Here is a 12,315-nt window from a genome sequence, read left to right on the forward strand (position 1 = left end):
CAAGCCAGTGTAAAAATTCAGAAAATGTCCTTCCATAGTAACCAGTTCTTCAAAGTTTGGGCAATGTTGGTCGAAAGACTAGAGGTCAGTGAGTTGGAGGAAGCTGCAGTTACACTGAGAGGTATATGGTCTCGAAGAAATGATCTAGTTCATGGCAAAGATTTTAAACACCCTTCCATTTTGTACCAGGGAGCCAAGCTAGAATCCATTGCATTCACTGAAGCAAATCTGGTAGGAGAAAACCCCCAGTTGAGATCAGAAAGGTCCTTACAAACATGGTCTAAGCCAAATGAAGGTATGTTTAAGATTAATTGGGATGCTGCAGTAAGGCAGAATTCGGGCAGGATTGGTTTGGGAGTCATAATCCGTGACCATCAAGGATTTGTTGTTGGTACTTTAAGGGCACCCAGACCTCTCAATGGAGAAGCATATGAAGCAGAAGCCTGTGGTCTTTTTGTGGCAGTAACTTTTTGCAGGGAACTGGGACTTAACCAGGTCGTTTTGGAGGGAGACTCGAGACAGGTAGTTACCCAACTGCTTGGTCAAGAGGTTGATGGTAGCATGGGGGGGTGGTTTGTTGAAGAATCAAGACATGTCTTGACAAACATAGCTCACTGGAGAGCCTGTCATGTCCAGAGGGAAGCGAATTCTGCAGCTCATGTTCTAGCAAAGTCTGTTGTACTGTTATTAGAGGATTTGTACAACATTGAAGAATGTCCTGAGTGCATTACTTCTATTGTAACCTCTGAAATGTAGTTAAATTGATTAATGAGATCAGTTTCTATTTCAAAAAAAAAAAAAAGGAAAGCAACCACAATATTGTTTCTACAAAACTTATGACATGACTTGATACATCTGATTATTCTTTCTCCTGCAAAACATGATAAACAAGCCAAAGTAATCATTTAGCCTAATAAAATTACAAAAACAATTCTAGTTTTTACAAGATCAGGCAGTGACACACCACCAAATATGTAAACCAAAAAAAACACATGATATTTTCCAATTTTAATTCTTGAAAATAGACTCACATTATGCAGATGACGTCCAGTAACATCAACTCAAATGCAACCTTCATTTCTTGGTTTGCAACAAATGAAACTTCACTTGAAAATGTGATTCTTCATGATGGTGATTCTTCATAACGTCCAGTTGTGAACTAACCTTGTTGAAAGAAAGCAAACACCAAGACAATGCATTACCCATTAGATGATAAAGAGTACAACATCATCACCTGAAACTCAGACCTAACAAATACCTGTTATTGCCTCTGTATCGGTAGTAGTTCCTACTCCACAACAATATATGTTTGGTGCCATATGATGAATCTTTTCACAGTTCTTTTCAGTGATTAGGGGTCCTTCAATGGTTCTTGTATCTGCTCCAAGAATGATACGGTCCTGAATATATGTTGAGATAGAGTAAAACATTAATCAAATACATAATCTAGATGTGATAACAGGAAACTACTTCAATTGCAGTTTCTTCAGGCTGAAACTGATGAAGAAAAATAAATATGCATGATTCAAAATACATTTCCCTTCATAATTGGGGTTCTTAATTTGTTGTCAAAGTCAAAAAGAACAATTTTATCAGAAACTGCAAAGAAGAATAAAGTTTAAAGCTTTTTATGTAGCAATTAAGCTTAATTGCCATACCTTGTGCTTCCATGGTCCTTTATATGCTAGGTTAGGTACCGTGGAGGGTTTCCTTATTCCACATCCTCTTTTTCGTCCCATCAGGCTTATAAGGGAAAAGAATAGTGAGATGTTTTCACCATCTTTAATATAAGTTTAATGCTTTTCAAAGGCATCATGTCACAAAATAGCAGCAGTCAACATTTTTTTTTAAAAAAAAAAGGAAGTAGAAACATGTAGAATAGATTAAAATAAAGCAGTTTTGGTTTGCAAATGAAGTTCTAAAAGGTGCCAAAGTCTGGTCAATATTATTATGAAAGCCAAGCAACAATTCATACACATGGCCTTGCTTATGCTAAGGCTTCTTAAGCTAAACTAACCCTTTTGGCTTTTGGGTCAAGAACCTCTGCTGGAATTGAATCATATCCCTGCAACAACCAAGTTAAACATATTTTCAACACATAAAATGAAAATTGCTAGAATTTCAATATATATCATGAATGCAAACCCCAATTGATCAAGAAGTTACAATACCTCATATTTTTCAACCATCCATATTCAAAACATTATTCAAAGTTATCTCTACATGAAGAAAAAACTCTATTTTAAAAATATAAATATTAAAAAAACCACAGGAAAATATATGATATTTCAAAATGAATCTTAACATTTTCCAGCTTATAGCTTTCGGCATCTGCTTTTAAGTCTTGGAAGTCATGATTAATGGAGGGAGCATTTAATCAATTTTGTGTGCAAATAAGAGTTTCAACTATATTTGGGGCCAAGGCGTTTTGAAATGAATCCTACACATGATCCCAAAGCTAAATGTCAACTCAGAATCAACAGTGGAGATGGGAAACTAAAGCATCTTCAACACTTGAAAAACTGATGCACTGGTTGATCCCAAACAAGAGTTTAGCAAAACAGAACAAGGCTATAACAGTAAGTGAAGTTCAATTCATTATTTCCTATCAGTGCTCAGCTAGACAACAAAGTTAAAGCTGTCTCCCTATATCCCATTAACATAAAAATCAATCCACCTTATAAACATGATGCAAGAAAAAAAAAAAAACTGGTAGCTTGACAGAATTAGTATTAGTTATTCCTGTGTTGTGATCATCCTAAATTAGTAAAACTTAAATTAAAAGAAACTAGACTTATTTTTTTTTCTTTTTTGGTAGTATTATTTAAAGCTTTTAAATACTCGAACAATATAACATCTCTTGGCACCAGGAAAAAGTAATTAATTTAAAATATATAGTTCTTGTTAAATTATATATTTATTGAATAATTAGAAATAGTAGAAAACATTTTCTATATATGATATTTCTGGAGCATATAGATTCATGAGTTCTATTTAAATATTACTTGACTGTACATGAAGCTTTTTGAAAGAAAATGCAGGTGTGACGATTTGAAATGGATGGTAAAGTATGTGAATCTAACTTTTAAAAGGGCATAAGGCCTGGTTTCCAAAGAGTCATTTTACTCATTACTTTCTACACCACACATTACACTTAATTTTTTGTTTGTTTCATTCTTGCTAAATTAAATGAATTCCTTTGCTCGTCAATAATATACCATACATTTATAAAGAAAAAAATAACAAATAAAAAAATTATATGTGATGTGGTGTAGCGAATGATGAATAAAATTTTTCGTCTCCAAATAGGAGAAGTACCAAACTTCCCACCTCTACATAAAAATAAAAAGACCGACCATAGCTCATGAATTATGATATTTACGTCTTTGACCCTTATCTAATCAAGAAAATACTTACAAATTTTCACTCCCGTCACATTCGTGCAAATCACAAAAACATTGAGAAAATCACAAAACACTGTGCAAATTCCAAAAACAGACCCATTGATTTGAAAAGAGTGGCAAACGGAATTTCGTGTGCAAAATCAGTCATTGGTCTGTTTGGTTGGAGAGAGAAAATTGTGGAGATGAAATAACCAATGCACAAAAAAGAAATAAATTTCCATAAATTAAGAGATACCTTTTTACGTCAGACCAATCCAAGTTTAAGCTCTAAATCCAAGTTTAAGTCATTCTCTACTTCCATTATTGTGCCCATGGTTGAAGAATATATATGCGGCCTCTTTTGTTGAGGGCACCTATTGGGTTCCATGTTGCAATCATATTCATCATCACGATGCCTCTTATCAAGTATTTCCTTCGGATTCTCATCATCTTTCTCTAATTCCAAATCTTCATTTGGATTCTCATCGTCATTCTCCAATTCCGAAAAAGGGTAACCAAGTTTAAGCTCTAAATCCATATCTTCATTCTCTAATTCCGTTATTGTGATGCCCATGGTTGAAGAATCCGACCTCTTTTCATCCATTAAATCAAGACATCTGTCACCTTTTTCATCACTACTGGCTTCTTCACTACTGGAATAAGAAAAAAGGTAACCAAGTTCTATGTGATCACCTATATCATCTCTTACGTTCTCTTCATGCATCTTTTGGAAATGGATCCCAACACTTTTAAAGATCACGAGCTCTGACTCACATTCAAATCTAAACCTTGAAACGTCCACTTGTTTTCTGTAATCGAGTATCCCCTGCATCCATAAATGGTCTGAGAAGTCCGTCCAATCAAAGTCCATAAATCTACGACGCTGTAAGTTCCTTCGATCTGAGCCATCAAGGATTTGAACATCAATTCTAGAATGCTTCTCCATTATTGGCTCAATGATCCCAACTGATCTGAATCTAAAAACAACATAGATCACAAGAATTTCATCTATGCCATTCCAATGATGCGGTGGATTAATATCTATTTCACACAGATTACTATCATGGGCCTCCATGCGATAGCTGAACCAGCTTGGAATCTTCATTCCTGGTAATATAATGCTAATATCACTTAGTGGATCAAATGGTGGGTATGCCAAACTTTGAAATCCCTGTTATACAAATATTAAAAAAAAAAAACTTTCAGCAATACGAATATTAAGGTCACACACAAACACGTTGAAAGAGATCGAGAAAGAGAGGAAAAGAGACGTACATACCTCTTCCCATGAAGGAATCACAAGCAGTTTATGGCATCCGTACAAGTCAATGTCTAGGTTGATAAAAAAATCCCTTCCATTGTTGTTAGTTAGTATTTCAGATGGTAGTGCAAAACTTTCCAATGACGTGCATCCACGAGCGCGAACTCTTCTTATACTCACACTTCTTATACTCGATGGAAGAGGTAAAATTTCTTTAAGTTCCTTGCAATTGTTCAAACAAAGGTCTTGCAACTTAGGAAATCTGACGCCTTGATGAGGTGGAAAGATAACAATATCACTCCCACTTAGATCTAAGTTCTTCAAAGCGGGGAAGTAATTAACATACGTGAAGAAATTTGATTCTAACAGGCAACAGTATTTAAGATATAAATATTGTAGCGATTTCCAAATCGCGCTTGAGGAGGAACCTGCATCATTAAAAATGCTTGAATTTGTCGGAGTAGTTGATTCAATTTCATATTCGCCTGTAGACACAATAGATGACGTGGATTGTATACCATCCTCCTCCTCCACCTTTCCAATGTTTATAATTGGTTGTGAATAACCGTCGACTTCGGCAAGACGTACACTTGCCAACTGATCAATGCAGCCTTCTACACAGAATCTTGTAAATCCTTTGAGGTTCTCAATTGATGAAGGTAGTTCTTTTATCCTAGTGCCTTGAAGAGATATAAAGTTTAACAATACCATTTCACATTCGATCTCTGGAAAGTCTTCAAGACTCGAGCAATATATCAAATCAAGAAAACGTAGAGATCTCAACTTGAATCTTTTCGGAAAAATCCTAAGCTTGCGGCATGACATAACATTAAAATTCATAAGCTTATCAAGTAATCCAACGGAATGATGAACCTCAACTAAGTTACTACAATCTTCAAGATCCAAATTCTCTAAATTTGGGCTACTTGAAAGATCAGGAATTTTTGTTATGAATTCACATTCATATAAACTCATATCAGTCAAGTTCTGTCCAAATAAAATAAAATAAATGTATTAGCTTCAATGAAGTTTTGTTTCATAGTTTTAAAGAAAGAAATATTGAAAATAATAAGGGTACCTTGAATTTTAGGCCGCCTAACTCCTTGATGAGGCTATGAGGCATTTGAAATACAACGAGATTATCTCCACGAAAATTAGAAGGCAAAGATGACAAAGGATAGTAAGCCCAATGAAACACTGTCAACTTATTAGAGAGATAGTTCGGTCCTGTAGAAAATTGTGCATTCTCGTTTCTAAACAATCGAAGATTCCTCATCTTCCTAAATGCCTCGGAAGGCAAGCATATCATCTGATCATGGCCTTCAGGAATATCTAAATAAATCGCTTCAATTTTATTTGTTCCCTACAAAGACAAGGGCGTAAGTATCCCAACAAAATCAAATCATAAAGTTCTTCTTTTAGTAAGTAGTACCACTTGATAAAATCATGGAAAAACAGAGAAACCACAACAAATTAAGCTTAAATTATTGAATAAAAAAACATAATAAATTAATTTTCAAAAAATCAAATCAATTAACATTAAAAACTAAAAAATAGAAAAACATTTAGAAAAATGAAAACTTAATATTAGAAAATTATAAGAAAAAAGAAAAAAATAATTTCAGAAGAAAATAAAAAAAGGAAAATAATGTAAAAAGAACATAAAAAATAAAAATAAAAAGATCAGTTGGGCCAGTATCCACAATGGGTCACCCTTGTGTGTTGTTGCTACAAGGCCACCATTAATGGTGGCCCTTTTCTAAATTAATTTTTTTGTTTCTATTTTTCTATTTTATTTATATAAATTAAGTTTAATACTTAACTACATAAAGTTTCATTAAAATAAAAAATATAATTACGTAGTTTCATTAAAATAAAAAATATAATTTTTTGAGGAGAGAATTGTGATTTTCTTTTATCAAAAGTAAATTGTTAACTTTAACGGGAGCATATATACATGATACAAACTCTTTTATAATTCATTTTGCAATCAACTAAAACTAACACACCATTTCAATAAAAATAAAATTTAACTTTACAAAACTGTTATTAAGAGGTTGCAAGAGTTGTAGGTTAACCATTTTCCATTTAGAAAACTACCAAAACTTAACAACAGTTTGAGTTGCATTGGTCATAGTTACGAATAGAATACAAAATATAATCAAATATATACACACACATGCTACAACAGTCTGAGTTGCATTGGTCATAGTTATGAATATAATAGAAAATATAATCAAATATATACACACACATGCTCCAACGAGTTACTTCACCATTTTTAACTTCAACATTTTTTTGGGAGTTTCACTTGTGAGCAGAAAACAAATGAAAATTCAAAGGTTTTTATAAATGTGATCTTACCGTATTTTCTTCTAATACATGCCGAACGTCTTCATGAAACCACAATCTACTACGTTCGCCAGCTTCTTTAGGCGATTCTTGTCGAACAATTTCTTTACCCATTTCTTGCAACAAGTCATGCATCTCCACACAGTGATAAAGATTAATATTGATGAGACATTAATCTTTAAGCTTTGCAATGCCAAAAGATGATGAAAAAGGGCAAATGTTTAATATTTTCGTGACATAATCAATAGAGTTCCCCTTGAGAAAACATGCAATGTCAAGGAAAATATCCTTTTCATTATCATCTAGCCCGTCATAGCTTATTTTAAGAATTTTATAAATATCCTTGTGAGGACTTCTTTTATACTTTTCCAATGCACTTTCCCATTCTTGTATACTTCTACCACGCAAATCTGAACCAAGCACTTCAAGAGCTAGTGGAAGGCCCTTAGCATAACCTATTATACATTTTGTGAGTTCTACATAACTTTCATCTGGCTTGTCTCTTTTAAATGCATGCCAATTAAAGAGCTGAATAGCTTGGTTGTTGTCCAATCCCTGCACTTCGTACGTTGAATCAACTGGATGATAAGTTAATACATGTTGATCTCTTGTTGTTATTACTATTCTACTTCCTGGACTGAACCAATATTTATTTCTAGCTAATTCTTCTAACTGGTGCGACTCATTCACATCATCAAAAATTAGAAGTACCCTTTTAGAGCGAAGCCTATCCTTTATAACATTAGTAGCTCCAACATTGCCAATATTCAAACTTCCAAAGTCTCCTAAGAGATCAACAAGAAGTTGTTTTTGCAGCTTGACCATACCTTCCTCTCGACTCGAAATCTCTCTAACATCTGCTAGAAAACATCTAGCTTCAAATTCTTTTCCAATTGAGTTAAAGACTGCTTTGGCGATAGTTGTTTTACCAATTCTACCAGTTCCATAAATCCCTAAAATAAGAGTAATGTCATTCCTTCCAATTTCTAACTTAGTATTCAAGTCTTCTAAACAAGACTCTAGTCCAATTGGATACTCAACAATGTCTAACTGGTATGTAGATTCAACTATTTTTGAGGCCACCCATTGAATGATTTTCTCCATAAATTCATTTTCATTCCTGCCATTACAAGGAAAAAGAACATTTATGAGTCACATTTTTCACATAAAATATATAGAATTTCATTATATATAAGTTGGTGTGTCAAAACATCAATTATAGTATCACCCATTACAATTATGAAAAAGTTAAAAAAAAAAAAAACTAATAAATAAACTTTTCTACTAGCTGGAGTAGAAGATTTTTTTTTTTTTTTTTTCTATTTAAGATTTCCTTACTGATCAATACCAATACATTAGTATGAAACCCATAAAAATGAAGCAAAAGGACACCATCGGGGCCCGCCACTAGGTAAAAACAAGTTTCGCTACAATTTGCAACACGGCCAAATTATAGTGGCTTTGACTACCACAAAATTAAAGAACTATGACAGCAAATGTAGGTGTTCATAGCAGCACAAGAAATATTGTAGAAAAAAAAATCAGCACATTGCACGGATGCACAAACCATAACCAATGTAGCACAAGAAATGTAGAGTTACAAAACCTACCCAAAGCATGAGTCAAACCAATGCAAGGACAATAAACAATTAGGAAGGCCAGTTGATTCATGGAGAGTCTATGGCGTCTGTGGTGGCGGATGATCAATAATTGTGCTTTCCTTTTATAGTCTACTTAATTAATTAGCTAGGAAACACTACATTGAAGATTGAGGGTTTATGTATGTTCTTGTTTGTTTGTAGAATTTTACATTAAACACATTTTTTTTCAGAACATTTATTGCCTAAAGTGTGATAAAAATTTTGTTACCTAATTGGTGCGCTTATCCTGCATGTGGATATGCCTAGAAAATAATAGTGGATTTGGAACTTCCTATTTGAGAAACAAAAAAGCTTAAGTTGTAATATCTTATCTGATATGAGCCTAGCATGGCATATGCACTTTTGCAATTTGAGAATGTGACTAAAAGAAATTAGGGATCACGGCCTTATTTAGCACCTGAAATAATCCTTATAAAAAAAATTATAAGATAGAGGGAAACTCGAGAGAACTCACAACAAGCAAGTGAGATTGATCCAAAGTTTTTAAAATCTATAGGGACATATATAAATGTGCTAATTCAATGTTAAATCCTTCGATCAAAGAGCTTAAGGACTTGTTGGGATGTAAGGTGATTTCGTGTAGAGTGTAAGTGTCTGTGAAATAGTTGTAGAGCATAAAAAACTTTTTAAGACAATAGTTTGATATAGTTTTAAACAAGTGGCAAGACCTATCATAAAAGCATGTTTAGAAATGAAAAATATATTGAAGAAATCTTGAGAGATGATATATATATAATAAAGAAACTTTTTATTAGTTAAATACTTTTTCTAAAGAGAGAACCATACTCGTACGGTTGTATAGCCTCTCAATGGTAGCTGCACCACCGGCGGCCAAAAACCTCGAGCCGACATGGTTTAGAAAATATTGAGGAGTTTTAAGACTATAGATCATGTTATATGTTTGGAAATGAAACTATTTTTAACTTGAAGATTATCTTTGAATTTAGAGATGGTTTTGATTGCCAAAGTACTTGGCCTTATATAAGTGAAGTTTATAAACTTATGTGTATTGATGTGAAAAATTAAATTTATTTTATAATAAAATAACTTATTTGATATATCACATAAATTTACATCAAAATTATTTATAGAGTAATGATACCATACAACACATGATTTACGTAAATCAATTCCTAATTAATCGTTAGGTTACTACCACGTACATGATTATACGTAAATTGTATACATTAACCAACACATTTGTTTAATGCTTTCTGATCTCATCCATCCAACAACTTGAATTAATCAAAACATATGTCACATGCAAAGATTAAAATAATGTAAAGATTGATTAGTTAATATGATTAATGGGGATTGTTATGTTCACATGCATGTCTTTGAAATCATAGCTAATTGTATGCACGATTATCGAATATTCGCATGCATATATATATAGGGCCAGTCTTATGGTTATACCAATTAATGACTTATTTCTTTTTTAAGCATTGAGCTGCAACCCAGCATGTGAGAAGATCTTGGGATTGAATCTCTCTCTGCACAAGTTATGTGACAGTTGTTTTTTTTCCTTTTTATTTTTTATATTTTTTGCTATTTCCCCCTTGCTTGATCAAATCTTTAGCGATTAGAAATTTGAAAAAAAAAACAACAACACATTTCACGATGTTAGTTTAATAAGGTATTTTACAAAATATCCCTCATTTTAAAATATTATCGTGTAAAGTATCCTAAAGATCAGTTATGTGTGTTTATTATTTTTCAATATATTGGTATAAGGTGGACAAAGCCCAGTAAAGTCCAAAATGGTTGTAAGGCCTCGGTCCCATTAATATTAAATGAGAAAGACAATAACAAAACTAAGTATAGATGAATGCATTCATTGGATTTTTATAGAGTTTTTCTTCAAATTGGATAGGAGAAAAATTCCTCTAATAGATTGATAAAAATGAAAAGCGTTATATTGAGTTTTTTAAAAGGCTAGGTTAAAAAATTGACATGTCATAAAACTATACGTTTCTTACATGCTCAAAAAGCACATTATAATTTTTTAAACGAACAACTTCATTTGAAGAAATACTCTATTCTCAATTAATATAATAGTTAAAGAAGTACCCGTCTTCTAAATGTTCTCCAGCCAAACTGGCAACCTCTTGTAGGGCTTCCTTCCACCTCTGCACCTTTGGGTCCTCCTTGAACCTCTCTTGATGTTTAGCCAATGCTTCTCCAAAACTTCCTTTCTGATTTCGTACTTCTGATGGATCTACATGGTAAAACACAGGCAAAACAATTTGTTGTTTTGTTTTCTTACACTCAAGAATCTTGGTTAGCTCCTCCAAGCACCATGTAGAGGATGCATAGTTTGGAGATAATACAATAATAGAACTCATTGACTCCTCAATGGCTTTGAGAAGTGTAGGTGAAATTGTCTCTCCTCTTTCAAGATCTTTGTCATCTCTATAGGTTTTGAATCCCCTTCGACTTAGAGTAGGGTATAGATGGGTAATAAAATTATTGCGAGTATCTATTTCTCTAAAACTCAAAAATACATTCCAACTGTGAGTGGAAGGAGGAGGAGATGAAATTGTCTCCTCTTTCAAGATCTTTGTCATCTCTATAGGTTTTGATTCCCCTTTGACTTAGAATAGTACTGTGAGCATCTACTCCTCTAAAACCAAAAAATACATCCCAACTGTGAGTGAAAGGAGGAGGAGATGAAGAAGATGGTGAACTGAATGCCATTGAATTGAAGAGAAGTGTATGCAATTCTGATAGAGATGAGAGTCAAGATGTCCACTCTCTTTAAATAGAGGAGCAGATGCAGCTTTGCACAATTATTTACTAGGTAAGGAAAAACAAATACAAAAAGAAAGAAAAGGTCGAGCAACTTCTTATTAAGCGCGTTTGGAGCTTTGGGTGGGAATCTACTTTAGAGCGCCATTTGTCGTTAGCGTGGATAATATTATTTGTAAAATGTTATTTAGTCTTTCAATATTATTGTTTAAAATTATAAATATTTTATTTTGTTTCTTTAATAATTAAAAAAGTAATTATTAATAAATTTATAACTTTTTAACTTTTTTTAATAGTTATAGATGTAAAAAAGTATTTAAAAAATAAAAAATAAAAAATAAAAATAAAATTTGAATTACGGGCTATTATTTTACAAAAAATGTACTTTTCTATTCGTACGAATGGACTCGTGTTTGCATATTAATAAGAAAAATGTTATATATTCTATATAAGTTTGTCTGTTTAGTTTTAAATTTTTTTTCTTTATTTAATAATTAAGGAAGTCACTTTTAATATATTTATGTATTTTTTTATTTTTTAAAAATATTTAAATATGTTAAAAAAATGAAAAGAATAAGAGAATAAAAAGAAAAGTTTGTACTATTGAATATTATTTAAAACCAACTCATCTCAATCCAAATCACGGTAATATTAAATATTATTTAAAACAGCAACGTGTTTTCAAAAACCACGAATCCAACTGAAAGTTGCAAAGAAGCTGGCTGCTCTTTTCTTTATCAACAGGACAACGATGTAATACCAACTACCCTATAACTTAATGAGAGTCGATGTTTCTTGTCCTGATCATTTTCTTTCTTTTTGTATTTGTTTTTTCTTTTCCAATAATTATGCAAAGCTGCATATATCTTGCCATCTACTTCTATATTTAAAATTAACAGCGGAGGTCTTA

At 32.6% G+C, this 12,315-nt stretch overlaps 1 protein-coding gene and 1 pseudogene across 6 annotated transcripts; both read right to left on the reverse strand.

The window, feature by feature from the left end:
• Nucleotides 1–803: 803 nt before the first annotated feature.
• LOC122299140 (proteasome subunit beta type-7-A-like) lies at nt 804–3,861 on the reverse strand. Of its 6 annotated transcripts, none has more exons than XR_006239600.1 (6): nt 2,172–3,579; nt 2,018–2,065; nt 1,659–1,743; nt 1,259–1,400; nt 1,032–1,159; nt 804–871 (listed from the first exon to the last, which is right to left on the reverse strand). XR_006239600.1 is itself a non-coding variant. In XM_043109147.1 (6 exons), exons 2-6 carry the CDS (start codon nt 2,174–2,176, stop codon nt 1,140–1,142), a joined length of 300 nt encoding a protein of 99 aa, XP_042965081.1. In that variant the 5' UTR covers nt 2,177–2,219; nt 3,640–3,861; the 3' UTR covers nt 844–1,139. The 6 variants fall into 6 exon arrangements, 4 of the variants coding, with proteins under 4 accessions (XP_042965081.1, XP_042965082.1, XP_042965080.1 ...); XM_043109147.1 differs by adding an exon at nt 3,640–3,861 and having other exon boundaries at nt 844–1,159; nt 2,172–2,219; XR_006239601.1 differs by having other exon boundaries at nt 855–871; nt 1,032–1,164.
• Nucleotides 3,649–11,345, reverse strand: LOC122299020 (annotated as a pseudogene).
• Nucleotides 11,346–12,315: the final 970 nt, after the last annotated feature.

The sequence above is a fragment of the Carya illinoinensis genome, chromosome 16 (genome assembly GCF_018687715.1).
Source record: "Carya illinoinensis cultivar Pawnee chromosome 16, C.illinoinensisPawnee_v1, whole genome shotgun sequence".
In the NCBI taxonomy this organism is placed as follows: Eukaryota; Viridiplantae; Streptophyta; class Magnoliopsida; order Fagales; family Juglandaceae; genus Carya; species Carya illinoinensis.